This window comes from Phalacrocorax carbo, chromosome 5 (genome assembly GCF_963921805.1).
Source record: "Phalacrocorax carbo chromosome 5, bPhaCar2.1, whole genome shotgun sequence".
NCBI lineage: Eukaryota > Metazoa > Chordata > Aves > Suliformes > Phalacrocoracidae > Phalacrocorax > Phalacrocorax carbo.
This window is the reverse complement of record NC_087517.1, coordinates 59,032,019-59,058,109: the sequence shown is the minus strand read 5'-3', so window position 1 is coordinate 59,058,109 and position 26,091 is coordinate 59,032,019. Positions and strand designations below refer to the sequence as shown.

At 40.0% G+C, this 26,091-nt stretch overlaps 1 protein-coding gene across 2 annotated transcripts in view; it reads left to right on the top strand.

The window, feature by feature from the left end:
• Positions 1 to 476: 476 nt before the first annotated feature.
• DENND5A (DENN domain containing 5A) overlaps positions 477 to 26,091 on the top strand; it is a 74,333-nt gene continuing 48,718 nt past the window's right edge. For both annotated transcript variants that reach the window (XM_064452683.1, XM_064452684.1), the window contains exons 1-4: positions 477 to 605; positions 20,334 to 20,405; positions 20,999 to 21,108; positions 21,817 to 22,477. In XM_064452683.1, coding sequence (XP_064308753.1) covers positions 497 to 605; positions 20,334 to 20,405; positions 20,999 to 21,108; positions 21,817 to 22,477 — 952 coding nt within the window. In that variant the 5' untranslated portion in view covers positions 477 to 496. The remainder of the gene's footprint in view (positions 606 to 20,333; positions 20,406 to 20,998; positions 21,109 to 21,816; positions 22,478 to 26,091) is intronic.

Below are 26,091 nucleotides of genomic sequence, written 5' to 3'. Positions count from 1 at the left end.
TCCCCTGCAACCGTAGAGGGCGTGCAGAGCCTCCCGGCTGAGGGGAGCCCCGTAGCCGCCGACCCCCCCGAAGCCTAGGCTGGTGCTGTAACCACGGGCCCCCGGCCAGGAAGCACAGAGCGGAGCTGCTGCCCCGCGGTGGGCTGACCTGGTCCCGCGATGGCCCCTCCGTCCCCTCAGAGCGCAGAGGCACCGCGGGCACCCCCCTCACAACGTCCAGGTAGCAGCAAGCCACCCCCCCTCCACACCTCCCCGCGGGCCCATCCGCATCACGTCACCCCCCGAGCCCAGAGCGCAGGCGCAGCGCTGCGGCTCCCCCGCCCGGCCGCCCCCCCGCAGGAACAGCTGGGGGCCGTACCCATAATGCCGCGCGGCGCTGCCCGCTCCGCTCCATCATGGAGGCGGCCGCTGCAGCTGGCGCAGCTGGCGCAGCCCCGCCGCCCGGCGCCGCCCGGTCCCGCACCCCCTGAGCCCCGCATACCCCTCGGGCTCCAGCATGAGCGGCGGTAGTGGGGGCGGCTCCTCGGCACCCGGCCGCTTCGCCGACTATTTCGTGATCTGCGGGCTGGACACCGAGACCGGGCTGGAGCCGGACGAGCTCTCCGGTGAGTGGCCGCGGGGTCGGGGGGCGGTGGCCGTTCACGGTCGGCTCTGCGGTGGCGGTGGCTGGCCGGCGGCCCCGGGGGCGGGGTCCGGCCTCGCCGCCTCCCCGCTCCGCGGACCCTGGGCGCCGTGTCGGGGGGAGCCAGGGGGAACCCCAGCCGCCCCTCGCCTCGGGCAGCGGCGCCTCAGGGTCCGCCCTGGGTGCCCGAAATGCAGCCCGCTTGGTTCGGCGCCAAGGCCTGTCTGGAGAAGTGTGCTTAACTTCTTTAAAACCCCCAACAAAGTGCCTCTTTCAAACGGCCTTTTCGAAGCGAAGGTTGTGTGGTGGCGGTGGTGTTGTTTTAGATCGTCTCTGCCTTCACAGCCATACGCTGCGCTCTTCCTGGAGCTCAGCTGCATTTACCAACTTTCGGTCAGGCTCCTGGACATTTGAAGCACCCAGATAGTCTTAGTGAATCAGGTTTTGGAGCGCAAGCAAAGACTTTTTGGTTGTCCTATATTAAGCTATGTTGTAGCATAGGATAACAATTCTCTTCCAGCAGTATCCAAAAAGAAATTGAATTAGGAAGTAATTACTGTTACATGAGAATGTTCACACCAAATACACAGCTAAACCAGATCTGTCTGACCTACAGCAGCACTGTGTCAAACCTGTGATACCAAGGTTGCAAATCTGTTCTTTGTTTTAGCAGCACCTTGTTTCAGCTTTAGTTACAATGTACTGACTTCCATTAAATTAGATTGCTGCTTAGCATCTTAAACTGTTCAGAAAGATCCAGGAATGCGGTGGTGAAAACCTGACGTAACATCAGTACCTACTTTGGGTATCTGAGCTCAGAACTTGACCAAGGATGTGTTGTTTGTTTTTTTTTGTTGTTGTTTTTTTTTAGATTAGCTTGGTTTTTTAAGATGTCATGGGGTGGCTTCATTTTTTTTACATCATTGTAATATTTAAAAAAATCCCTACGAAATAAACACTTGTAGAGTGAAATTTGTGTAATAACAATACTTCTTAAATTGAACTCTCCTAAACTTTGACTATTATGGAAACTTTCATTTTTTTTTTCTTTTAATGACTGCAAACGAAATTTTTCATCTGCCCCTCATGCTGAACAGTACATACTCCTAAAAGAATGCATATTTGCCTAATGTTAAAATAACTGTAGACTACAGTTTGAGACTTGAAGAGCGGACACAGCATAATGATCTGCTCTATAATGACAGTTTAAATTACAGCATAAATTTAATTTAAGAAATCCAAGAGAACAAAATGCAATACAATTTCATTGAAGATATGTGAGGTTCCACAGCTTTTTCTTGATTAAATCTCAAGGAAACAAAGTTTCTAGATTGAAAACAGTTTCTGATGTTAATTTTGTTATTCATTTACTATATATCTATTTGTATAACAAAATGCAAGGCACACTCAGTAATACTCCTGAACTTGATAGGAACATGAATAACTCTCTTCACATAATTAAATTTAAAACTGGCAGTGTATTACTTTGAACAAGCTATCTAATAGTAAACTGGAAGATATCAGTGCCTTTTTTTAAGTATTCTGTCTGAGTGCGCAGGTCTGAAAGCTGGAGCATGATGTTCTTTCTATATTTGCTTTCCCTGTCAAGGACTACATCTGTAGTATGTAAAACTGTAGCATGCAATATATCTTGGACTCTGTTGTTCCACCATAATATTGTAGTGGTGTTGCATGTGACAAGGTGTGGGTTTTGGGGGGAGGGAATAGGCTTTAGTATTTATGGGGGAGACTGATTTTTTGTGTGATTTGAGGAAAGGGTTTAAAAAAAGAGCGGGGGAAAAAAGGGGGAGGAATAGAAATTTATGATAACACCACAGCATATGAGCTAGTTGGAATGCCGGTGCATTTTCTTGAGTTTGTTGTGTTGTTAATAATGCATGATCATGTGACTGATAGTGCTTTCAAATTGTGTTTTAGTTTATAGCCTCCTCCAGTGTCCACTGATAAAAATGGAAAGGGCCTCTGATTTCAGTGGGTTTTGGATAAAGCTTTGAAACGGTTTGTACTTCCTGGAAGGCTTTCTTGTTTGAATGAAAGGGTTATTGTGCGCTGTTCCTCCCCCCCACCTCTTATTTCTGTGCTGAAAAATAGATTCTGAATCCCTGTACTGTTGAAACAATTTGCTGCATAAGTGCCCATTGTTGGAGGAGAGGCGCTGGCACTTCAGCTGGTGGGTGCAAGGGTGAGCAGTGGGATGCTTCCCCAAGACAGCGAAGCCGGGCACAGTGGGTCTCTCCAGGGCTTTCCTGCATTGGGGCTGCCTGAGCTCAGCCTGGCATGATGTCATCGCCGCCCCACTGCCGCAGGGAACTGCCGGTTGCTGCCAGGGCCCCCAGGGAAGCTGCCGGCAGACTTTGTTCTCACTAAGCTAATGAAATTGTGTATTTCAGGTATTCAACCTTAATATTGATGATACAGCGTTTTCTGCAGACTTGTAAATGAAGCATAAGATCATTAATTGCTTGAAGAGACACCTCTGATAGAGTTTTTCCTTTGTATGTCAGAAGCTTATGAAATAGTACAGCTGTAACCCTTTTTCCTGAAAAAGTTGGCTGACTGGTGGAAATGCACAGTGTGTATGTATGTTTGTTTTAATATAGTGAGAAAAACTGCTTAGGACTTCGTAGTTAGCATGGGTTAAAGATAGCATCTCTTCTATTGCCAGGGCTTTTTTTTATCCCCAAGTTCAAGTGATCTGGTTATCTGGGCGTCCTTTCTTATTTTGCTAATTGTGTTTGCACTGGCTGACCTGTTAAAGCAGATAGAAGAAAATACAGTAAGTGGTAGTAAAACCAACCAACCAGCAAAAAAGCTTAAGCTTCATCCAGTGTCAGTTGCTGAGCTGGACAAGAGAGTTGCTGAGGTACATTTCCAGGGGGTGTTGATATGCCAGAAGTAATAACAGAAATCTCTTAAATACACTGCAAAGGTCTGTTACAGATATGTTTACTTCATAGAGGAAATCACAGGGTATTTGAGGCTGGAAGGGACGTCTGGAGGTTGTTGGGTCCAACCCCTTGCTGAAGCAGGGCTGCCTAGGGCCAGTTGCCCAGGACAGTGTCCAGACAATTTGTTAATATGTCCAAGGATGGAGAATCCACAACTTCTCTGGGCAACCTGTGCCGGTGCTCAGTTACCCTCACAGCAGAAAAGTGTGTCCTGATGTTCAGATGGAACCTCCTGTGTTTCAGTTTGTGCCCATTGCCTCTGGTCCTGTCACGGGGCACCACTGGAAAGAGCCTGGCTCTGTCTTCTTTGTACCCTCTCTTCAGGTATGTAAGTAAGTTGGTAAGATTCCCCCCGAGCCTTCTCTTCTGCAGGCTAAACAGTCCCAGCTCTCTCAGCCTTTCCTCACATGAGCGATGCTCCAGACCCTTAATCACAGTCATGGCCTTTATGCTGGACTCTCTTGACTATGCTAATGTCTGTCTTGCACTAGGGAGCACAGACCCGAGCTCGGCACTCCAGGTGTGGCCGCACCAGTGCTGAGTAAAGAGGAAGGGTTGCTTCCCTCGACCTGCTGGCAAAGCTTTGACTAATGCAGCCCAAGAGACCATTTGCCTTCTTTGCAGCAGGGGCATGTTGCTGGCTCATGGTTAGCCTGGTGTCCACCAGGAAATAATGAAATACATCAGCTACCAAATATCTTCTCTGTGTAATATAACTTATCATAATGCTGCAACATTATGACAGGATTTCTTAATTTAGGTTGTATGACTGCCCTGGAAAGGTAACCAGAGTGAAGTTGTGCCTCTACTCATCTTTCAGTGGGAGTCCCTTACTACTTGAGTGAGTTAGATGTGATCTGAATGATGGTGGAAATACTTACACTATACAGGACTGTGGGAGTTTTTGTTCTGTATTCTTTTTCACTAAAGATTTTGCTTTCTTCCTCTGTGGTGTGTGAGTTTTTAACAATCACTTGTCGATAGAGTTTGTTTATTATGGAGTGGCAAAATAAAGGATCAATTTGCCATTGCATTACACTTATGTGTAATTGCAGTCTGGGGCTTGCTATTACAAAATACGGAAGTCGGACCCAAATATCTGGACACCATATTCTATTCTAAGATTTTTCTGTTGCAGGTGCCTAAGTAGTCTTGAATATCATTATAATAAAGATGATAATTGTAATTTCAGAAATAAGTGTTCTAAAGGAGAAATAGTGTTTAGGAAAAAAAAAGAAAAAGTGTTTATAATCTGTGAAGAAAAGAGTTGATAATAGGATTGTTTTTAAAAACTTATTCTGGAAGATTAAGGCCAGTGACTACTCTGTTACCTGTGTTTCTTTCTGCTTTTCTTCTCAGTCTGAGCTGGTCTTTTAAAGTTTGGTCCAAAAATTAATTTATTCAGTAGATGGACTTGTGTTCCGTGTGCCAAAGTCCTTATCATGGTGCTTTGAGTTGTCCATCTGACTGTGAGCTTCATCCTTAAAAGAGGATGAAAATGGGTGTTAGGTGAAGCTCATATGCCCAGGAAATATCCTTCCTGTAGGCAACCTTCATATGTCTTTTCCAAAACTGTATTAGATCTCCTTTCACTCTAGTGTATGATGATGTAATACCATTTTAATTATTCTTTGTGTGTCATACCTTTTTTTTGTATTTGGTTGCTAATGGTGGTGTTGCAGGATCTGTGTATGCTTAGATTATGTAGCGTAACAGGACTGACTGTGAGTGAATGGCACAGTAGCCACTTCATTAGTGCTGGTGTGTGAAATTGTGAAGATGATACCTGGTATATAGTATTCACCTAGCTCCACTCAAAATTAATCTGACAAACTGATATTAGAGCAAGTGTTTCTCCTCACCAGTAAAATAGAAGTGTTGTCTCACCTCATCTCTCTGTAACTGAAGTGTCACTCTCTTCCTATTTTGTTGGCTTCAGATTTAAAATGACAGCTTACCTTCATACATTTCCTGTTGGTGGGGTTTATTTTAACAGCATTCTGTATCAGTATGAACTTCTAAAAGATATGGATGTGATGAAACGATTGAAGGCATTTGTCACATATATAAACCAATTAATAGCTTAGTATTTCAGAATTGGGGTAGTGGTTTCCTTTGTTGTAGTCTATGTAGTAATGCTATTATTAGCGCCTGTGTTAGTTTCCCAGTTCAGCAGACTTAAATAGTTATAGGCTTCTGTTCTTTTGAGCATTTTTATCTTGGAATGAAGACATGGCATTTGGGTTGGAGCCAGCTGTGATTCTTGCAGTGAAGCTCTTCTGCAATACCATTCATACTTTGAGTAAATAGCATGCAAGTAAGTTTCTCTGTCTTTTCTATGGTAGTACTACCAACACTTGCTGCAGAAGTGAATTGCATTGGTGGGAGCCATTCCTTGATTTTCCAAAGGCTGAAGTGTTCTGTGATTTTTGGGGTTTTGTTCTTGGTGTTTTTTTCCCCTCTTCCTCTCTTTGTCCGTAATATGGATGGTATCGGTGCAAGCCTCTTCCCTTGGGGATTAATTCTGAGTCTGAAAGGGAGGTTTTTCAGTTTCCTTGCTTCTCTGAGATTGCTAACCAAGGTGTTAACTCCTTGGGGGGGCCCTCTTCAGTAGCACCAAGGATGAGACCACACAGTGTTTTCCCATAGGTCACTGTGGACAGGCAGTAGGTAGCAGCAACTTTTGGCTGGACTTACACTGGCACATGTGAAACACTTTAATCTGGATAATAGTTTATTCCACTCCTCCCTACCCCCTCTATCTTTTCCCAAGAAGCTGGAGCTGTTTGCCATTTTTGAGTGCCAAAAAGATCCTTTGTCTCTTTGGGAACTGAGGCAGACGTGCTAGGGTAGCTGATATGTAGAATAAAGAACGGGAGAGCTGTTGTAAGGGGGAAGCAGCTGTACTTTGCTGAGCTACATTTGAAGCCACAGTTTATTAGGTGATGCTTCTGTAATGCCAATCTTGTGATTATTATATTTGTTTTTTAGGTTAAACTGAGCTGTGCACTTTACAGAGTCATCCCCTCAAAACCCACAAAACTCCGTTCTTCCACCCTTTAATATTGAGTTACAAATTTGGCTTATATGTAAGGTGTGGGGGAGGGGAAAGGCTACAGGTTCTTGATTTGAGAATAGACTAAAGATGCTAAAACAGTGTCTAAAGAATTAAAGTTTACAAGCCTGACTTTTGAAGACTTCTTAAAAAGCCATAGGAATTTCACCTTATTAAAGTAAGGCATACAAAGATGGGTTGATCTGGCTGTTTGTTCCTTTGGGGTTTTTGGTCTTGTTTTACTTCCTTTGCAGAGTCTTTTGCAAGAGAGAAACTACACAAAGAAAACACTTTAAATGGATTGTATGGGAAATACTGCGATTTGCAAATAATGAAACACTTTTCCCCCCTAAATCTTGAAATTATTGATCCTGTAGTTACAAAACACTACAACTGTTTTTATCTGCTTTTTGACTTAGTGATGTCCTACTTGAGTGTTCTTGGTAATGGCTTCTCATCTTTTGAATTCCCTCCAACCTACAGGGCTCATGTAGCAGAAATAACACACATGAAATGACAATGTCAGAAGCAATCACTTATTGATATATGTTGTGCAGTAATTATTCTCTCTGAATTCCTTGACAACCCTTCCAGATTTGTGGTTTGTAGTCAAGTTTGCAGTGAACTGAAATGTTAACCCTGGGAGGCATAAAATATTATTACACAGAGAAATTATCAAGCATTCCAACATGAACTGATGAATGATTCAGAATTTACTTGGAGTGCCTCTGCTCAAGGCTTGTTTCTTAGTCTTCCCAGGAAAATGCTACTTTGCTTATGGTTTGGTGAGCAAGAGACCTTTAGTTTCAAACTTTCCTGTAGAAGTGTAGAATATTGCCTCTTTTAACTTAGTTTTTTTGGTTCTTACTGATTGTGTGATCAGTCACAGTCAGGTACAATGTGTACCACTGTATTGAGCTGTTTACGTATTGATACTGAAGCATCCTGAGAAAGAAACTTCATTGCACTTCATGGGTAAGTGACCTGCAGACAGGTAACATGGCAGTTGTAAGCAACCTTTTAATTTTCAGATATAGCAATGCTTCAATGTTTAACTCAGTGAGGAAGAAGGTTCGTTTTACAGAAATAAATATTCTTTCATCATGACTTCAGGTGAGCTTGGAAAAGCTGTTTTTTGCAATTTTAGTTGCTTCTGCTTGTGTCTACGATTGCACTCTGTTGCAGAAATATGTGGTCAGAGACTTTGAGGTTGTTGCAATGTACTGATCTGTGCATTGCTTCCGTCCTCTACAAGCATACATTTTTATGAGTTGTTGCACTATTTGCATATATTACTTATTCCTCCTTGCTACTTTCAGCAAGCTCCCTTACCAACTGTTGTTTCCTGATTTTGCTCCCCAAGCCCAGCACTGTCTTACTGAGCTGTCATCAGAATTGCACTGGGGAAAAGTCCCTTAAGTCAACAAGGTCAGTGCCAGCTCTAGCCAGCACAAGACAGTCATGTCTCTTTCTGGCTTTTTTGTGTGTGTGGTCTGGGAGCTTGAAATGTGAAATAACTCATTCAGAAGTTCCACTGAAGGGTGGTAAAATTTGTATTTATCTGTGTCTTAGTCACTTCTGAGAACAAATATGGCAGAGATTTTATGGCAGCCCAGGCCAATCTAACTGTAGGTTGTCACGGTCTCGCTTTCCCTGGCCTTACTGCAGTTGTGTGCTCCTGCCTTCTTCCCTTGCATGAGGATTAGCTAGTGTTATGGGACGTGGTTCAGTGCCGCAGATTCCAGGGAGCAGCAGGCTTTGGTGTGAGGAAAGAGGTTGGTAATGTGCAGCCATTGATTAGATTGGCATGAGTGCCCTGAAGCACAGCTCCACTGGGGGCCATATTCAAAAAGTTATTTAGACTGAAATCCATGTGAATGATCTGCAGAGCACTGGCCTGACCTCTAAGGGGTTTTTGATCCAGAAAGCACAAGCTACTTATGCTCCCTGAGCTTGCTTTAATGCTGTGAGGTCACTGCAGGCAGTGAGCATTGGATAGATGTCCCAGTGTTCACATCTCCCCAGTAAACGTGCTCAGGATCCATGAACTAACCTGCCCTACACAGAGGTCTGCCTTTGCTTGTGTTAGTAGCCTTGAGAAGGGCTTTCCTTTCACAGGTGAAGCCTTATAGACAGGGCCTAATCTTGGCTTGGAAAATAAAGGAATCTGGATGTATCCACTGAATGAGGTGAATTGATGGTTCAATAACTCATTCCATGAATAGTCCTGAATCTGTTATGTGTGGGTGACGAAGTGTGCTCTGGGAAGTACTTGGGTGGTGTGTGTGTGTGTTGGGTATTTGGGTTTTTTTGTGTGTCTTTTTTTCCCTTTCCTTCATATAAAGTCTTCCACAGTTTAAACTACATAACATAATATTTTGTTTCTCCTCAGGCTTGACCAGGAAAGGGATTTAAGTCATAATCTTGATTCTGTGGAACCATAAGCCATCACCTTTGTTTATGACTTTGAACAAAGGGGTGACACACAGTTATAATTGGTTAACTTGGGCCTGTGACTTGTGTTTTCAGGACTGAATAAAAGTTCTGGACTTTCTTCTTGTTCTAATCAGAAAACATTGGTTTTTTACTAGACATAAATCATGCCTTGTGAGGAAGAAAGGTAAGCTTGATCTGGTACATGTAAAAGGAGGAAAAAAGTTGTTGGTGAGATGATAAGGAAGAATATAGTCAGAGCTAAGAGAAACTTGAGTTTGTCGTGTCCATTGACCAGACATTCAGCACATCTTGATTAATTTTCTGGTACTAGAAAACACTTCTATTTTAAAAACAGAAAAAAATCATCAAGCAACATGATGACTTTCTTACAGGGCATTTTTTGGGGGGGTGGAGTGGGCAGTCCTTATTAAGGCAGGTTATTGCAGAACACTCTTTTTCAAAGGTTAGGTAACAGAGTGAAACATACTGGACAGGACTCATATACTGAGATGGTTATATAGCTGAACTTTTTGTATTTTGCCATATTTGTCATGGGAACCTGCTTGAAAGGCTTCATGTGTATTTTAAAATATGGCTTTCCTCTTCAATACAAAACCTCAGTGGTATCACAGAAGAGTACAAATACTTGGTTAAAGGACTGGGCAGATGCTACAATAACATTTGGCCCTCATGCTTTTACACAGACTTGTTTCCATCAGTCCTTGGAGTTGGAGGACAATGGGAGCACAAAAGGTATGGATGTTTAACTGGATGGGACATGTCACTGTAAAGGGAGACCCACAGTGGTTCAGGAGGGTTGCCTGAGATGGTCTGTGCTTCTGTTTGCTCAGCTTTCCGGAAGCAGTCTTAGTGGGTCTACCAGTCTTAGATGGGCATGAGAACAGCAGCTGATTTCTGTGTTCAATATACTTAGAATATGCTTGTCTACACTTCTGTTTTATATTTCTAGTACGTGTAAAAGAATTGTGTTCTATTCTGAAGAGAAGCCATCCTTTTCCTTTCTTGGTGTCTTCTGTTGCATGTATTACAGATCTATTGTGTAATGGAAATGACACCCCCATGCCCCCCCGCCATGCCCCCCTCCCTCCCCACGGCTGAGAACACGCCTGTCATTGTAATTTTGAGTGCTGCTTCTGTTGTTTAGTTGGAAACAGACCTAAATATCTTTCTGTAAGTCTTTTTGCTGTGGCTAAAGCAAAGAAGTCGTTTAGTAAAACAATTCTGTTTTTAAAAACATTTCCTTGAAAATTTCTGCCAGGCAGTCTTGATTAAAATACATTGTGTCCATCTGCTTTCCTGTGTTACATGCAAAGTAGATTAAAAAAGAAAAAAGGTTTAGGATGCTTTTAAAGATGCAAGCTGAGGACTTGGGGGGGGGGGGGGATTTTTCTTTTTTGTTTTTTACAAAGCTGCCTTAGATTCTTGATGGTTTCTTTTGCCACTTCCCTGCCCCACCTCTTCCCGCCTTCCTTGAAACAGTACCAGAAAAATAAAAACAAAAGCTTTTGGTTTCCTGACCTTACAATCACAGAATGCAGATGTCCTCAGCTGTTTTTCTTTGGTGCTTTAAATTCATTGTTGCAGCATTTGAAACTATTCCAGAGAGTGTGTGGCAATAGGTTTTGTTATCAACTAGAGGAATGCTGAAACTTAACTGATGAATGGATATCTATTAATTCCTAAGTTCTTGTGTGCCACAGAGGGCTTGGAAGAATTTATGCTATCAAAGCAGTGGCTGGTCAAGAGATTATTTGTATCCAGTGGAGTTTACACTAAATATCCAGTTAGTGAAACGAACGCTTGTTTTTTATTTCAGTTCACAGTGAGGTTCTTCATGTTGCAATTCTTGAATTCTGGAATGCAAAAGAAAAGGGGAAAACAACAGGGTCTTTTGCAGTCAACAGATTAAGGTTAACTTGTCTCTTTGTCCTTCTCATCTTTTTAGTGACTGCTGTAGGAAGAATTGTGTTGTCCATTGAAGGTTTGGGTGTATGTTGTATGCTGAAAGGGGTGGGTTCCCTTGGGAGATAAGGGATTGTTACAAGGAAGTTTGGGTTCCCTAGATGAAAAACGGGAAAAAAAAATTTTAGAGCCTTTCATCACTCTGGTTATTTTCTTCCTCTTCTCTCTACTTTCTCTAAAGAAAGTCCTTTAACTTTTACAAATGAAGGGTGGTACCTCACCCAACATGCATTTCAGTTGCATCTAAGATAGATACCTAAATATAGGGCAGTGTGTCCATAACATGTATTTGCATCTTTATTTGAGAAAGGCAGACAGTGGAATTCCTTTACTTTTGAGCTCTTTTGTCAGGGAAAGTAGAACAGTAACTTGCATAGAGAAGGTTTTAGAGGGAGTCCCAGATGTGAAAATCATAGGTTGTAGATTGGTTACAGATCCAATGGAATGACAGCCGCTAGAGACAGTGGTTGAAGCCCTGGATTCATTAGAGATGTTGAATGAAACCCCTGATTCCAGTTGCTTAAACAGCAGTGCTGCAATAAAGTGAATGTCATCCTGAAGATTTTCTTATATGGATAACCTGATCCACTTTAAAAACTGTTAAAAGTCCCAGTTCCAGTAAGAAAATAACTGGTCCAACCACCGCTTCAGCTTGCAGTATGCCTGCTGATCTTGCCAGTGGCGGGGGGAGGGGAGATAGAAGGGCAGGACAGAGGCTTTATGTGTTTCAGGATAAAAGGGAATAATTCTTTTCTCTGTATGTCCAAGGAAGAGGTTTGCTGAGGAAGGGAGTCCTCTCTAATGAGAAATACGTGCAGTCCTGCTTAAGGAGGAGGAACTGGAAGGAAGGAAACAAGTAATAATCTGAAGGCATTTGTCCATTGATGGAGTGGCTGTTTGCTTACAGATTTGGCAGCTGCAGCTTGTTTTGAATCATGGTTTTTATTCCAAGAATTCTTGTTTAATGGATTTCTTACCTTAGTCTGCCAAACTTTGGATGTTTGTTTCCTACATTGTAAAGGTTGTTAGGTTTTGGGGTGTTTTTTTCAGCTATGTATGGTTTAATATTTGTTAAAGAAGGAATCAGAGAAATCTACTGTTCTGTTTTGGTTTTTTTAAAATAAACTTTGGCTAATTATTTGTATATTAATAGCTCTCTAGCTATGTATTGAAATGACTTTTCTTTAATATTAGAATACAGGTTTCTGAAAAATCAGAATGGTGTTGCCCTCCAGAAGGCTAGATCTGGGGTTTCTGCCTTTTTTTTTTTTTTTTTGTCTGTTTTTTTTTAAGGGCTAGGAGCGGATTGGCATCTCATTTCACATCTGGTATGGTACAGGCCATATAAGTTAGTTATTTGTTTGATTATCCCAGTTTTGCTATTAAGACTTGGAAATTGATTATTTGACCATTTCTGTTGGCAAGTGGAAATATGGCAAGTCTTATTTTTAACAGAACTCTCTTGCCTTTGATTTTAAGACATTGGTTCTTGGCTTGACTGTCTGTCCATGCCTACATGCATCTTAAGCACCTGTATTTGCTTTTACAACATAACCAGGTCAACTATTGGTCATCTGTGAGTTTGATTAATCAAGAAGTCCTCAAACCTCTCAGTGTACATACCACCTCTTCTCCCCAGTGCCCCCCACCCCCCAATTGCTCTCACTTGTTCTGTACTTTCATCCTTTCTACAGTGTGGATTCCAGAAGTATGCACACTGTCCGTTTTGCCAGCCAACTGTTTTTATTTAGACTGGGACCATAAATTTTAGAGCTGGATTAATTTTATATTTGGTAAACATAATTATTTATAGCCTTATTGTGTGTACAAAGAATGATTGCTGGCTGAACTGGGAATCCTACTGTTGTTTATGTCATTAGCTGCTGGTTTTAGATTAACTTATTTCTAAATGTGTTGTGGACTGCTATCATTCTTGTTCCTTTGTAGATAATTCAGACTTCCTTCCTACATGTTATACCCTTTGACAGGCATGTTATTGCAGTTATTCTGTTTTCACCCAAAACCAAGAATGAGAAAGATTGTTTTCAAAATGTCCTTCAATGTCCATTTTCACCTGACTATGGCTTTGTGCTTTATAATAGTTTTTTAATTGAAAGTGGGATTGAATTAGGCTGTTCTCTGAGGAGTGTTTATAATTCATGCACTGTTCAAATTCCCATGTTGACTGACTTCTGACTTGCAGCCCACACTTGGGAAAACCTCAACTCTTTGGCTGTCATAGTCAGCTCAGTTGTAGGCTCTCACCCTGCACAAGTTGGAGTGGTTCCCACCATTGCCAGAGTCTTTGAACTGTAGCGTAGAAAGTGTGGAGGGTAAAGGGTATGGTTATAGGGTCTTCTGAATCCGAAGTTTGGTTTCTCCAACATGCTGCATAGTATATGAAAGCTGTCCTAAGTGTACATGGCTCATAGTTTCTGTTGCTGGTAGAGACTGTCACTGTTCTTATTAATTTGTTTAATTACAGCAATATGACTGTTCTGTGTTGAAGCTGTTTTATATTTACTTCATTAAGACATTCATTTTAGTGGCAGCAGGAATGGCATATACAGCCTTTCTAGGCTAAAATATTCTAGTGTGTCCTTATGTGGAAAATATAAAGTTAATTTTTTGATTGCGTGCTCTCTAATATTTTTATTTGAAGATGTTATGTATAAAATAAATGTACACCAAGACTGAATGAACTGAATGAATAACAGGCTGTATCACAAGAATTTAAAGAAAGAAGCTGCTTGGCAGTGTGAAAGCAACAAACCACTTAACAGGAAATAGTAGAGCTTTCTGGATATCTTGTTAATTATTTTGAACAGATCAGCACGTTTCAAAATCAGTGTTGCGTGACCATTCAGGTCTTTTATTGGGCACTTTTTTTTGGTAACTAGGGTAGCTTCTTCTGACTTGCTCTTTATTGTCATAGAAGGAAAATTGAGCTAGCTGCTGAAATAGCTGCTCAAAGACTTTTTTTCTAGCTAGTATGCAGGGAGAAGTTCCTGTACAGTTCTAAGTCTTGCATAATCTTTGGAGTTGCAGCACTGCAGTCACTTTCTAAAATTAAAACCAAATAGTGACTTGACAGCATATACAAAAGGCTATGATTCAGTTTGAAAAAGATTTGCTTGCAAAGTATCCCTGGCTTTTTTTTTTTTAATCAAATTTGCCCTTTCTAATAAAGGACAACTGAAGCCACACGGTACTGTTCCGTACTAGATAGAAATTTATTACCTGAATGGAAACTTATCATGGCAGGGTGTGGGTTACAAAGAAGAATGATTGATTGATGTATTGAAGGGGAAAAAAATCTAGGGGTAGAAGCATACTTATAAAGAAACAAACTACTCAGCATGGAAAATTGAATTGTTACAATCATGTAAAAGTTTTCTTGGGAATTTGCATTAGAAATTTGCAAGCAATCAGTCTGAATATGTGTTGCTTCTGTAGCTATAAGCTACCTGAGAGGACGTGTATGATCGGCAGGCATAGCTTAATTTTACAGTGTGTGTGTTAATCAATTCAATCAATTCAAAATAGGTCTAGCTTATTTCATGACCACACATGCAGGTTTGACAGGAAATATGTTACTACTTAGCATGGTTACGTGCACCTAATAATAGTGACAGCAACAATAAATTGCACTGCCCTGTGGTTCAGGCTGTAAACAGAATTTTGCAAATGGCATAGTCAAAAAAGGGAAGGGAATGGAGTGAGTTGTGTGTCTGTGGTGGTAGGGTTTAAGTCTGAATTTCCAGCCCTTTAAAAGGATCTTGTCTTTCTCTTTTGTTGAGAATTCAAAATTTCATCTTAGAGTAAATCCATTTTTTACTTGAAACTTGTAATTTTTTGTATATTAGGGTGGAGGTTATAAGTAATTGAAACTGCAAGTTGTACAACCTAACCATTTTTCTTATTACTGTGTTGGGAAGACTTCCTCTCCTCCCCCACCCCCCCCCCCTCCTGCCCAAGAGGAATACAGAATGCAGCGAATCAGATTTTTCTCTGGGTGAATCAGGAAGGAGCTAAAATTAGACCTTCAGAATTCACTTTTCTTATTCCCCCTCAAAGATGAGGAAAGCTTGGTAGTGTTTTGCAGGTTACTGAACTGAAGAATAATTTACTTCATTCTAGTTTCTGTAACTTTTTTTTCTTCTCTCTGTGTAATCTTATAGAAAAGTGGCATCCATTGATATGGGTAGTTTCATGCAGATCCTTCCAAAGTAATGCTGACCTACACAGACTGGAAACTCCATGTAGTATCTCTGAGTCTGTAAGTCCTAATTCTCATCAGACCAAGACACAGACACAGCTGTCTTCTGCTCACAGGTTGAGCAGCAAGAAAAGTTAATACAGGTAAGAGTAGGGAGGATCATAAAAATGAGAGCCAGAGAGGTTTCCTGCATACAGTACAAATCTACTTCGTGATAGGGCTTACATTTGGTATTAGGTGACTCAGTAGGATATCACTGAATAAAATGAGGTGTAGTTGTCAGTTCAAGTGTGGGATATTTGGAATGTATGCCTTAGCTGTTATAATCTGATTGTAATTAGGAAGTCCAAATTACAGACATATAGACCAGCATCATTTAAGGTGGTATAAATAATATTAGACCTGGAAGTCTGTCAGTTCAATACGCTGTAAATTATATTAGATGGCTGTTAGAGGAGTGGTGTGAGCTTCAATGCAGCTATGAAAAGCGGCTGGTTTTAACTACCTCTTCCAACTAAATGTTGGAACTAGTCAGTACCGAGTGTCCCTCACTCCAGAGAGACTGCTGTGAGCTGGGCTCTGCCTGCCCCAGGAAGAGCTGGACGAAGCTGGCAGTCTTGATAGCAGCAGTGTTCAGCATCCTGGACATCCCTCAGCCAAGGAGACTGCTTCAGAGGTTATGCCTTGCTCGTGACTTCCCTTTTGATAAGCAATCTTACTCTAAGAACTTGTCTTTTATGTATGTCCTTTTAAATTACGTGGTAACAAGGAGAGAGCAATATAGGACTGTGATGAGGCTGACTGCTTACATAATCTAACAGTGGGAATAGCTTGTTTTTGCCACAGTTCAGATGGATAAAATCCTTTCAAGTCACTGACTGCTGTAGCATCTTTGCTCCTTTTCCACCCTGTGGTGGAGTCTTAGAGGCTTGATGAAGTGTGAAAGAAGGGAGAGGAAGGAAAGGGCATTATCAAAGCCAGATGGTGCTTGCAGGTGTTGAAAAATCTATTACCTGGCATGGCAGGAGCCAGCAGGTGGGCAAGCTGGGCCTCAGGAGGAGGAGCGGCTTTAGGAGTTCTGCAGTTATCCATGCAAGTTATTAAAACTCTACTATCATGTTTTCTTCAGTGCACCAGTTTAAGAACCTCTGTGCCTTTGGTTTACTCTTGGCTTCCCTCCTGTTTTGAGGGATCCCTATTAGCTAATTAAGCTGTTTGCGTGGACATGGGCTAGACTGGATCAGTGAACCATTAATCGTTGTTAACCTCTTCTTTGTTCTCTATTTTTTTATTACTATTTTGATACTCTTTTGAGTGGGATGCCACCAATAGCGTTTTTTCAATGACAAAGAAATTCTGAGATTCTCTGTTTCACTGCCATTCCTCTGCTGGTGCAGCACCAGGTCTCATTCTAAACTGGTGTTGTGGATTTGCACAGTGCCTAATGAAATGATGTTTCTTGATGCTTTTGTGATATTATTTACATTACAAAATACAGTGGGATTATTACTGTTTCGAAGGCTTGATGTTGAGAAGTCTGGCCTGAAACTTCCTGAAGTATTCCTGCTTTTTTCCTTTTTCCTGGGATTTTGTACATTTCTGGATTTTATGTTGTATGACAGTTCCTGAAAAATAATCTTATAGTTGTAGCTATTTGAGTACTGTTTCTGCTTTAAATCTAAAATAGTTGCAAGTTTGTAGTTTGTGGGGTGGTTTACATCCTCATTTTTGAGAGCTTTTCCTATGCTGTGACAACCAGCTGAGTGGTAATGTGTATGTTTGAAAGGCCTCCTTAGTCTTCAGCAGACAATGCTGTGTTCCATTAAAAGAAAAAAATACAACAAACCCTTTTACATGGAACTTGCACAAAAGAAATAAATTACTTATAGAGAAATCGTGTTTGAAGACCTCTTTATTGTAACTCGAATCAATAAGGAAAGTACTTTCTCCATCACTTCTGCTAGAAGAGTGGAACCTTATGAAAAGCATGATCTGATGATAGCAGTCTTCTGGTAGTTGTTAAGTGTGGGAACTTGTACTCACTCTGAAACTTGTGGAATACATCATATTTTTATCAGTCTATCTTGTCTTACGTCTTCATTTTCTCAGTTCTAGAATAAACCTCTGTCCATTTTTGCTGATGAGTTTGTGTCCTGCATTTGATAAACTTGCTCTTGTCTTCAGTGTTTTTATCAAAACCATTTCAATTAGTACTGAATTAATCAGATGTCTAATTCACACAGATACAGATATTGAAACCATGAGTTATTTTTGCCTGCTGGAGATATGCTGCAATTGATATTTTGCTGGAGCAACGTGTTTGTGTTTGAGTCTTTTAACTGATCATAAATTTAGAAATTTAGAAATTTAGGGTTAGTTGCTTTTTGACTCTGGATATAAGCAAATACTTTTTGTGGATTTTTTTTTTCCTCCCCTGTCTGTTGATGATTGTCTAGTGACAACCACTAGCCGCTTAGTGGAAGAGGTGAAGGGGGAGCCTGGACAAAGGACTTGCTGGTGCTCAGGTTCTCATTAGTTGTAATGGCAAAAAAACAGGGTGGCCAGTACCCTGGAGTTGCACAGATCACCTTTCTGTTCCTGGGCTGAACTTTCCAGATGATGATGGTGAGCTGTCGCTTGAGATTCCCTGCCCTGTCAGTACCTTTGGAAGTCAGCATAGCCTGATCTGAAGGTCCAGTGGTTTGCTGTATTACAAGAATGAAGGCTCTTAGAAAAAGAGATAGCTGAGAATGGAAGACTCTGCTGCTGTGAAAGAGATGAGCATCACACTCATGCAAAAGTCAACACACCAAATATATCAGAGCAGGATCGCTCTAGGAAAGAAGTGTAATATGGAGGCACTCTGGCAAAAGAGTGTCTGTGCAGCAGCTGAATTGTTTGACGCATTACAGGAGGGCATGTAAGTGTTGCCTTATGTTTCTGTCTGGATCAGGACTCGATTGGTTTCCAGAAATCAATTTCAGTATTTTGATTAAGTTATAGGCAGGATTCAGGTCTAAAAAATTTAAGTGTGTGTTGGAGAGAATGTCTCTCTTGGTGGAGGATGGGGCAAGGCTTCTTAAAATATGTAAGCATCCATTCCTTGGGGTTTTTTTTGTGATTTCTTTTTTGTTGGTCCGTCCATGTCCATCCCCCTTCCCCCAATCAGAAGGGAAGAGCACCATCATATATTTTGCAGTATTAATCATCTTAATGAAAAGGTCTTCAAGTAACAGATTTTATTTCCTGAATATGCATGACCTTGCACATAGGTGAACCCGGTGATTGTGGTGTGTGGTTTCCAAGTTCAGGAGAAAATTTGGCAATCAGGTATTTTCTCCCTTATACGTACGTGGAAGAAGAAGAAACAGGAACAAAACATCTTAGTAATGTCTGAGGTTTTTCCTCAATTATCTAAAAGTTGACATTACATCATCTGCACAGATGTAAATATAGAAAATAGTAGGTGTGTTAAATCTCCTGACTTATATTTAAAACCTCTTTTACAGAGGATTCTCTTTACTTGAGTATTTGTTTGTGTCAAGAGACATGTGGAATTATGTCCAATTTTTACTTTCTTTTTCTGAGAGATTGGAAGTTTCTTTAAATGCTTATTTTAATTTTTAAGATTGCTTTTAGCTCTTGCAGAAATGCTGTTATGTTTTCTCTCATTGACTCTGCTCTTTCCCAAGATGGTTATATTTCAGTAAAGTTGTTTTGTGTTTTTCCTAACTATCCCTCTCTAGATGCATTTCAGATTTTCCCAAATATACATATTTTTTTCTCTGAACAATGATGTTATTGAACAAAGTAATAAATAATGTAGCTGAGTGGTTTTGTGTGAAAATCAGCTGAGCTACTGATTTTTCAGACAAACAGGAAAAACAATCCCTCTTTTAATTTCAGTGCTAAAAACCAGAGGATTAGTGAGGTAGATGGGAATATTTTGCATATTGTGAGACCTGTCCTAGGTCCTGATTTAGGATAAATTCCTGGTTTGAGGTGATGTTTAAGACTTATGTAACTCTGGGTTTTGTTTAAACTGACCTCTCAACTGTCAAAGGACTTTTTAAGCATTCCATGGAAATGAAGTTTTGTTTGGTGTGATGTGTTTGTTAGGTTCTTTGTTGTTTGTAGGTAGCGTTATAACTATCTCTGTGTATGGCTGCACTGTGGAAGTAAATGTTGTATGAAATACAGATTCTAAGTTGGCTTAGAAATTAAACTTTAAATATTACCGTAAAAGTACAGAACAAACCCAACCAATTCTGAAATAAATTTATATTGCTATGTAATTGGTGCATGTAAGAAAACAAGTGAGGAGTTGAAGTGTGTGTTCTCTTTTGCAGGTGTTGCTGAAATAGCTCAATTTATTTAAAACATATGATTTCATGCAATTGTGTCTGATTGTTAGTGCAGCTGTCAACAGCTGCATGCTTATTTAGCTAATTGCATTCTAGTAAGATAGCTAAGCTTATTTTAAGATATGCAGTTGTGTGCTTTTTTTCTTTTTAAAGCAACTACACACATTCAGAAGATTTACTAGAGAAAGTTCTGCACTATCACAATGAACAATCATTGCTCTAGAGGAAATTTGAGAGTTTATGATCAAGACTGTATCAGCCAGTCTAGTGTACGGACAGCATCTGTGAAAAACGGGACCATGCCACTAAAATTGATATATTTCTAATGGTCTTGTCCTTAGGGTTCATTTCATTGGCTGCTGTTTGGGAGTATTTTATAGTTTAACATGTAAAACTTTCATTTAACAAGCAACTAATTCCTATCGCTGCGTCACTATTCTGGTTGTGTATACAGGGACTATGAGCTTCTATTACATACTGATCATCTCCTTCAAGAAATATGTACCCGAAATAAGAAATTTGTATAAAGTCGTGTATGTATAAAACACGTATTAGGAGAGTAGACTATTATGCATGCTAATTCTGTATAGAATACTTGTATGTTTTTTGCTGGTATATATTAGTTACGTAATACAGTCGATAGTATGAAATTTATAATGCAGTGTTGTTTTTATTTGTTATATAGCTTTATGCCAGTATATACAGGCCTCTAAAACCCGAGATGGTGCCAGCCGTTTCATTTCAAGTGCAACAGAAGGTAAAGGAAAAAGTGTGGGGAAAAAAAAGCACAATTTTTTGTTCATCTAATACCCTGTCTTCATGGGCGTTTATGTGGTTCTTGATCTTTTAACTTTCTAGACTCTTTCTTCACAGCTAACTTCCTGTAATAGATGGTGGATATCTTCTTTTCCCTAAGTCTTGAAAAATAAATTAAGTGATGCCACTTGTATGTATGTCTTAAAATTGCATCATCTTTGCATCTTGTCTATGCTTTTCTTCAGCAGTAAAATTCCACTGAAGCTGAAGCTTTAGCTATGCTTTAACAAGAATCTGAACTATGTGAAGAGTAGGTTAGAGAATTGCTGTCATGGCCAAAATCTCAAGATAATCATGCTTAAAGAAAAGCACAGATACTTAATGACATAGAAATGTTAAAATGCTAATCCTTGCTAATATCTGCAGTCTGATTATATGCTAACTAACTGTCTTGCATTCTATGTTTCTCTTAAAAGGACTGTGTGCTTAATTCACTTATCCTCGCGTCTACCTGCTGATGTCCTGCTTTTTGGCCTTGTTTCAGCTTAAAAAGAGAATGAAATATTTACTTCTATATTTTTCTTTCACCTGCAGGGGAAAACTTTGAACAGACTCCGTTAAGACGCACATTTAAATCCAAAGTTCTTGCTCGCTATCCTGAGAATGTTGAATGGAACCCTTTTGACCAGGATGCAGTGGGAATGGTCAGTTGCACTTAATGGCTTTTGTTTTTAAGACAAAAATCTACCTTAACAATTGAAGGCATTAATCTGTGGGGGGTTTTTTTGACAAAAAAGAGTGAAGCCTTAAGATTATTTCCGATCTATAATAATTTCTTTAAATTGTGTGGCTCAAAAGGCCTTTTAGTTCAATTTGGGTATTTTTTAAAAAGAAATGAAGTTAAAACTTAAGTGATAAGTCCTTAGGAGAGTTTTTTTCCCAACTTTTTTGTTACATTCTAGAGAATTGGTAGAGAAATAAATTAGTCTGCAATTAATAAAACTTCTTTGTGCATTATTTTTTCTGTCTAATAGAATGTGGTGTGGTTTCTTAATTTAGATAAAATCTAGTACTTTTCTCTGTCAGGTTTCTGGTCTCAGTGACCAAAATACTTCCCTTTATCTGAGTTTGAATTCTGTTATTTTGTTCCCATTGAGGTTGGTAACCAAATGGTCATGAGGTTCAACAGAAGCTGCATACAGTCCTTTTAATACGTTCCTTTAGTTTTTCTGATTTAGATGCATATCACTGTATTGTACAGAGGTGTAACACTTAATAGAATTTAAAGTGAAATGCTACGGCAGTCTGTGGTTTCTAACTCCTATTTTCATGAGTTCTTCTGGATGCAGGGAGAGAGAAAAGCGTGTGTTAAATGATATTATCTTCTCCCCCCCCCCCCTTTTTTTTTATAGCTGTGTATGCCTAAAGGGCTTGCTTTCAAGACACAAGCAGATTCCAGAGAACCTCAGTTCCACTCTTTCATTATTACTCGTGAAGATGGCTCACGGACATTTGGATTTTCTCTCACCTTTTTTGAGGAAGTTACTAGCAAACAGATCTGCAGTGCAATGCAGACATTGTATCATATGCACAATGCTGAATATGACATTCTTCATACTCCACCCACAAATGACAAAGATAGCTGTAGCAGCACTGGAGACTGCCATGGCACTTCTGTTTCAAAGCTACAGCGTTTTAACTCCTATGACATCAGCAGAGACACACTCTATGTCTCAAAGTGCATTTGTCTGATTACTCCAATGTCTTTCATGAAAGCTTGTAAGAAAGTATTAGAACAACTTCACCAAGCAGTGACTTCACCTCAGCCGCCACCTCTACCTTTAGAAAGCTACATCTACAATATTCTTTATGAGGTTCCTCTTCCTCCAGCAGGAAGGTCATTAAAATTTTCAGGTGTTTATGGACCAATTATCTGCCAGAGGCCAAGCACCAGTGAACTACCATTATTTGATTTTCCAGTTAAAGAAGTTTTTGAGTTGCTTGGAGTAGAAAACGTGGTTCAACTCTTTACCTGTGCCCTCTTGGAATTTCAGATACTGCTTTATTCACAGCGTGAGTACTTGGTTTTTGTTTTCTTGTCTTGCAGTTATACTGGCACAAGCTCTTTTCATTTCTTGAATGTTAAAAAACACGCAAGCAACAGAATAGCTGCATTAAAGTGGCATTAGCATGCCAATGCAGTAAGGCTGACTTACGTGCAGGTTTTGATGTAAAGAAAAGAACTGAAGTTGCAAAGAGCGTTGCATTGGCTCCTATTTTTACACACCTAAACTTAAAACTTTGGGCTTTCACATAATCTCCTGTATTCATGGACTGACTGACTGTCCCCTTTATTGTTGTCTCTGGAAATGTTGTGCTGTTGGGTAGAGTAGTATGCCTTCTCCCATGCTCCTCTCCAGCTGCTTAGCTGAATTCCCTCCTACCCCTGCCAAGCCATCCATGCATTTTGAGGAAGTATGTAGTTAATTCTATATGGTTCTGAAGAAGAATTAATGATATGAATATAATTTTCTCTTTGAATACCAAAAGTCACATTTCAGTTGTTACTTTGAAATAAAATTACCTGAAAAAAAGTTTTTGACTGAATTTAAATCACAAATCTCTGTTAAGGCCTTGAAACAGTTATTGCTGAAGTCACGTAAATAAAGTTTGTTTTGAAGAGGGTAGGCAGCAACTAAGTTGAAATAGCATCTGTTGATCCATTAATAAGTAATGTGGTAGTGGTATCCATTTTCTGTGTTGAAATTTGTGAATACTGGGCTTCCTACTCTGCATCCTCTTACTCTTAACACAGAGTATGTGGAGTTATGCCAAAGGATAATTTTTCTACTTTTTTTTTTTTTTGTCCCAAGCTGGCTAAAGTTAGTCCAGACCCACCCATCAATAATGCTGTGATTTAAAGTAGACAGACTGCCATTTGGACACTGTTTTATAGTAATGGTAAAGAAGTCTAGAAGAGAAATCCAAGATAGTGCATGATGTTACTGAAATCTGTTTTCGATATTTTCTTCCATTGTCACTGAAATATGTAGAATACAAATGACAACTATTTACAAAATACAACCTCCAGTTATTAGCAACATTCTCCAAGCATGAAATAGATGTTTGTGTGCTAAGATATATGCATAGACTAAAGCCAAAGATGGATTTCCTGTGTATAGTCAAGATGAGTAAAAGTATATAATGGCAGCAGGGTGTTATGTCACAGTTGTTGTGTTGTGTAACACAGTTAACTACCAGAGAAAAACTATACAGTAATTCAAACGCAGTTAAAAATACTTACTGTACTCAATTGTGATTACTTTCTTGGATTTAAAAAACAAATTGCTTTGCTTATTATTCATAGAAAATCTAGAAATACTTGCCTAGTGGACAAACTTATTTTGTGGTTTCTTTGAATCATAGAATGTCCTGAGTTGGAAGGCACCCACAAGGATCATCAAGTCCAACTTCTGTCCCTGCACAGGGCAACCCCAAATTTACACCTTATCTCTGAGGGTTTCTCCAGAAATGGATTAGGCATCTATATATGTTTGGCATGTAGGGAGGGTTTGTTTACATGGATATCTGTATCACACCAGTAAAAGATTGAAACAGCAGCTCTTCCATCTGAAGAAGATGGAACTACAGTCCAGTTGGCCTGTAGTTGTGCTTGAGACCTCCTGTGGCTCAAGTGCATGTGCCTGGCCGGTTGGAAGCACTGCAAGAAAAGCAGTGTGTGTATCACCATATCGGAACAGTGTTCCCTCACCTCTTTTCAGGCCATTATGTTATAAGTACTCTTTTCTCCTTGGCTGGAACTCAGCTCACTTCTGGGCTAGTCTTCTGTATTCTGGGTTCTCTTTCCAAGTCATATTAATAGGTTCAACTTTTTCTCTTGGGCACTTTCCAAGTGTCTGATCAGTGGCTAATTAAAGAAGCTTAAAATAGCTCTGGAATGCTTGAGTTTCTTGTTTGCGTGCACAGACATATGGAATTCAAAGGGATCCATGCAGCTGAAGGCTTGTGGGCCTTGATCTTTATGACAGTTCTGTCCACTGTTCCCTTCAAGCCCCACCCCAAGCTTTGGCTGAGTTGGGCTGTGTTGTACTTTATGGAAGTCTGTCACTATCGAGTTCTCACCTATAGTTTCTGACTGAAAAGTCATCTTTAAGTAGAAAAAAAAATTTAGTTATTCGTTTGTTGACTTTTGGCCCTTAGGTTTGGTGAGCTAGCTGTGACAGTGCCTTCTCAGTAATGGTAGCCATAGTTTTTTGAAATGTAGCTTCTCTTAAGTACTTTCTGAAGGATCTAATCTGATGCTTTTTTCTACACCTGGGTTTTTTGAAGAAAAAACAGCCTTTGCCACAGTTTGCTAATACTTACTCAGAATACTTTCAGAGCTCCTAGTGAGTTAATAGCAGAAGTTACTGCATAATGCTGGTGTTGCCAACAGCCAAGTTGAAGACTTTTTAAAATATGTTCGATACACATGCAGTTTATTTTTGTGTTACTTGAAATGGGAGTGTGAAGTGTGACAGTTGAGGTACTTGGGATCATTTCTCATTCTCCTAGGTCAGATGAAATTGTGATACTCATTGGGTGGATTTAGATCTAGAACAGTATGTGTCAGGATCAGAGGGTTTGCTTGTAAGACATACTTTAAAACAACTCACCCATGGGAGACTTTGCCAGATGCAATCCTTTTTGAAACAAATTATTTAGCATCTTAAGTTGCAGACAGTCCTTGGAACAGGAGTAACTTCACTTGGCAGTAAATGTGTTTTTCTTTAACATGTTTCTGACTTCATGCTTCTGAAATTCTTCTTTGGTCCCACTATATTGGCACAGTCTGTATGTTTTGGATCAGTGTTAGCCAAATGTAGGGAAATAATTCCTTGATTTGATTGTGCTTTTGAGAGATGTCTCTAATTTGGGAAAGTGTTAGAGGAATGCAGGTACCTATAAAGTAGTGAATAAACTGAAACTGCTCCTAGTGCTGAGCCAGTGCTGTGAGATGCTGGCAGAGAGACAGTGGTGCTGCTTTGGTAGTGCCCTCACCACATGATTTGGCAGGAGCTGGTTTGCATTCCTGCAATTTATGTTGCTCTTGTATCTGTGAAATAGACTTAGTCCTTATCTCTGTAGAGCACCTAGAGCTCTTCTGAAAAGTGTGCACTGAGTTAAGACAGTTGTGAAGTCTGCTTGGAGAAGGTTTTCTAAACAGTTAAAAACAATAAAAGGAGAAATATAATGCACCCCTGCCACAGACTATGATGTTGAACAGTTTTTATTTTCTGGGTACTTGTTGTCTGCTGCCATTTTTAAGTACAAATAAAGTGGGTTTTTTTCTGCGTTGCTTTTGAATAACTTCTCGCATCTTTCATTTAGTTGTTTAAAATTATGTTCACTTTGGAGATTTGAAGTTTGGGGTTTTTTTTTTGCCATACTAGTCCTGTATTGCCCAACTCTAATCTCTTACATAGGACATTTTCTTCTTATTCCTCCAGTGATTTAGGAAACTTGCTTCTTGGTGTAGGCATCTTTAATCAGCTTGTTAGACAGAGGAGTGAACACGAATAGGAAGTACTTTGACCCACTAATTCTGCTAACCACAATTCTCTCTTACTGCAGTTACAGTTTTTTTGAAGTAAATGTCCCAGTTAAAGAAATATGTTTTCTCTAAG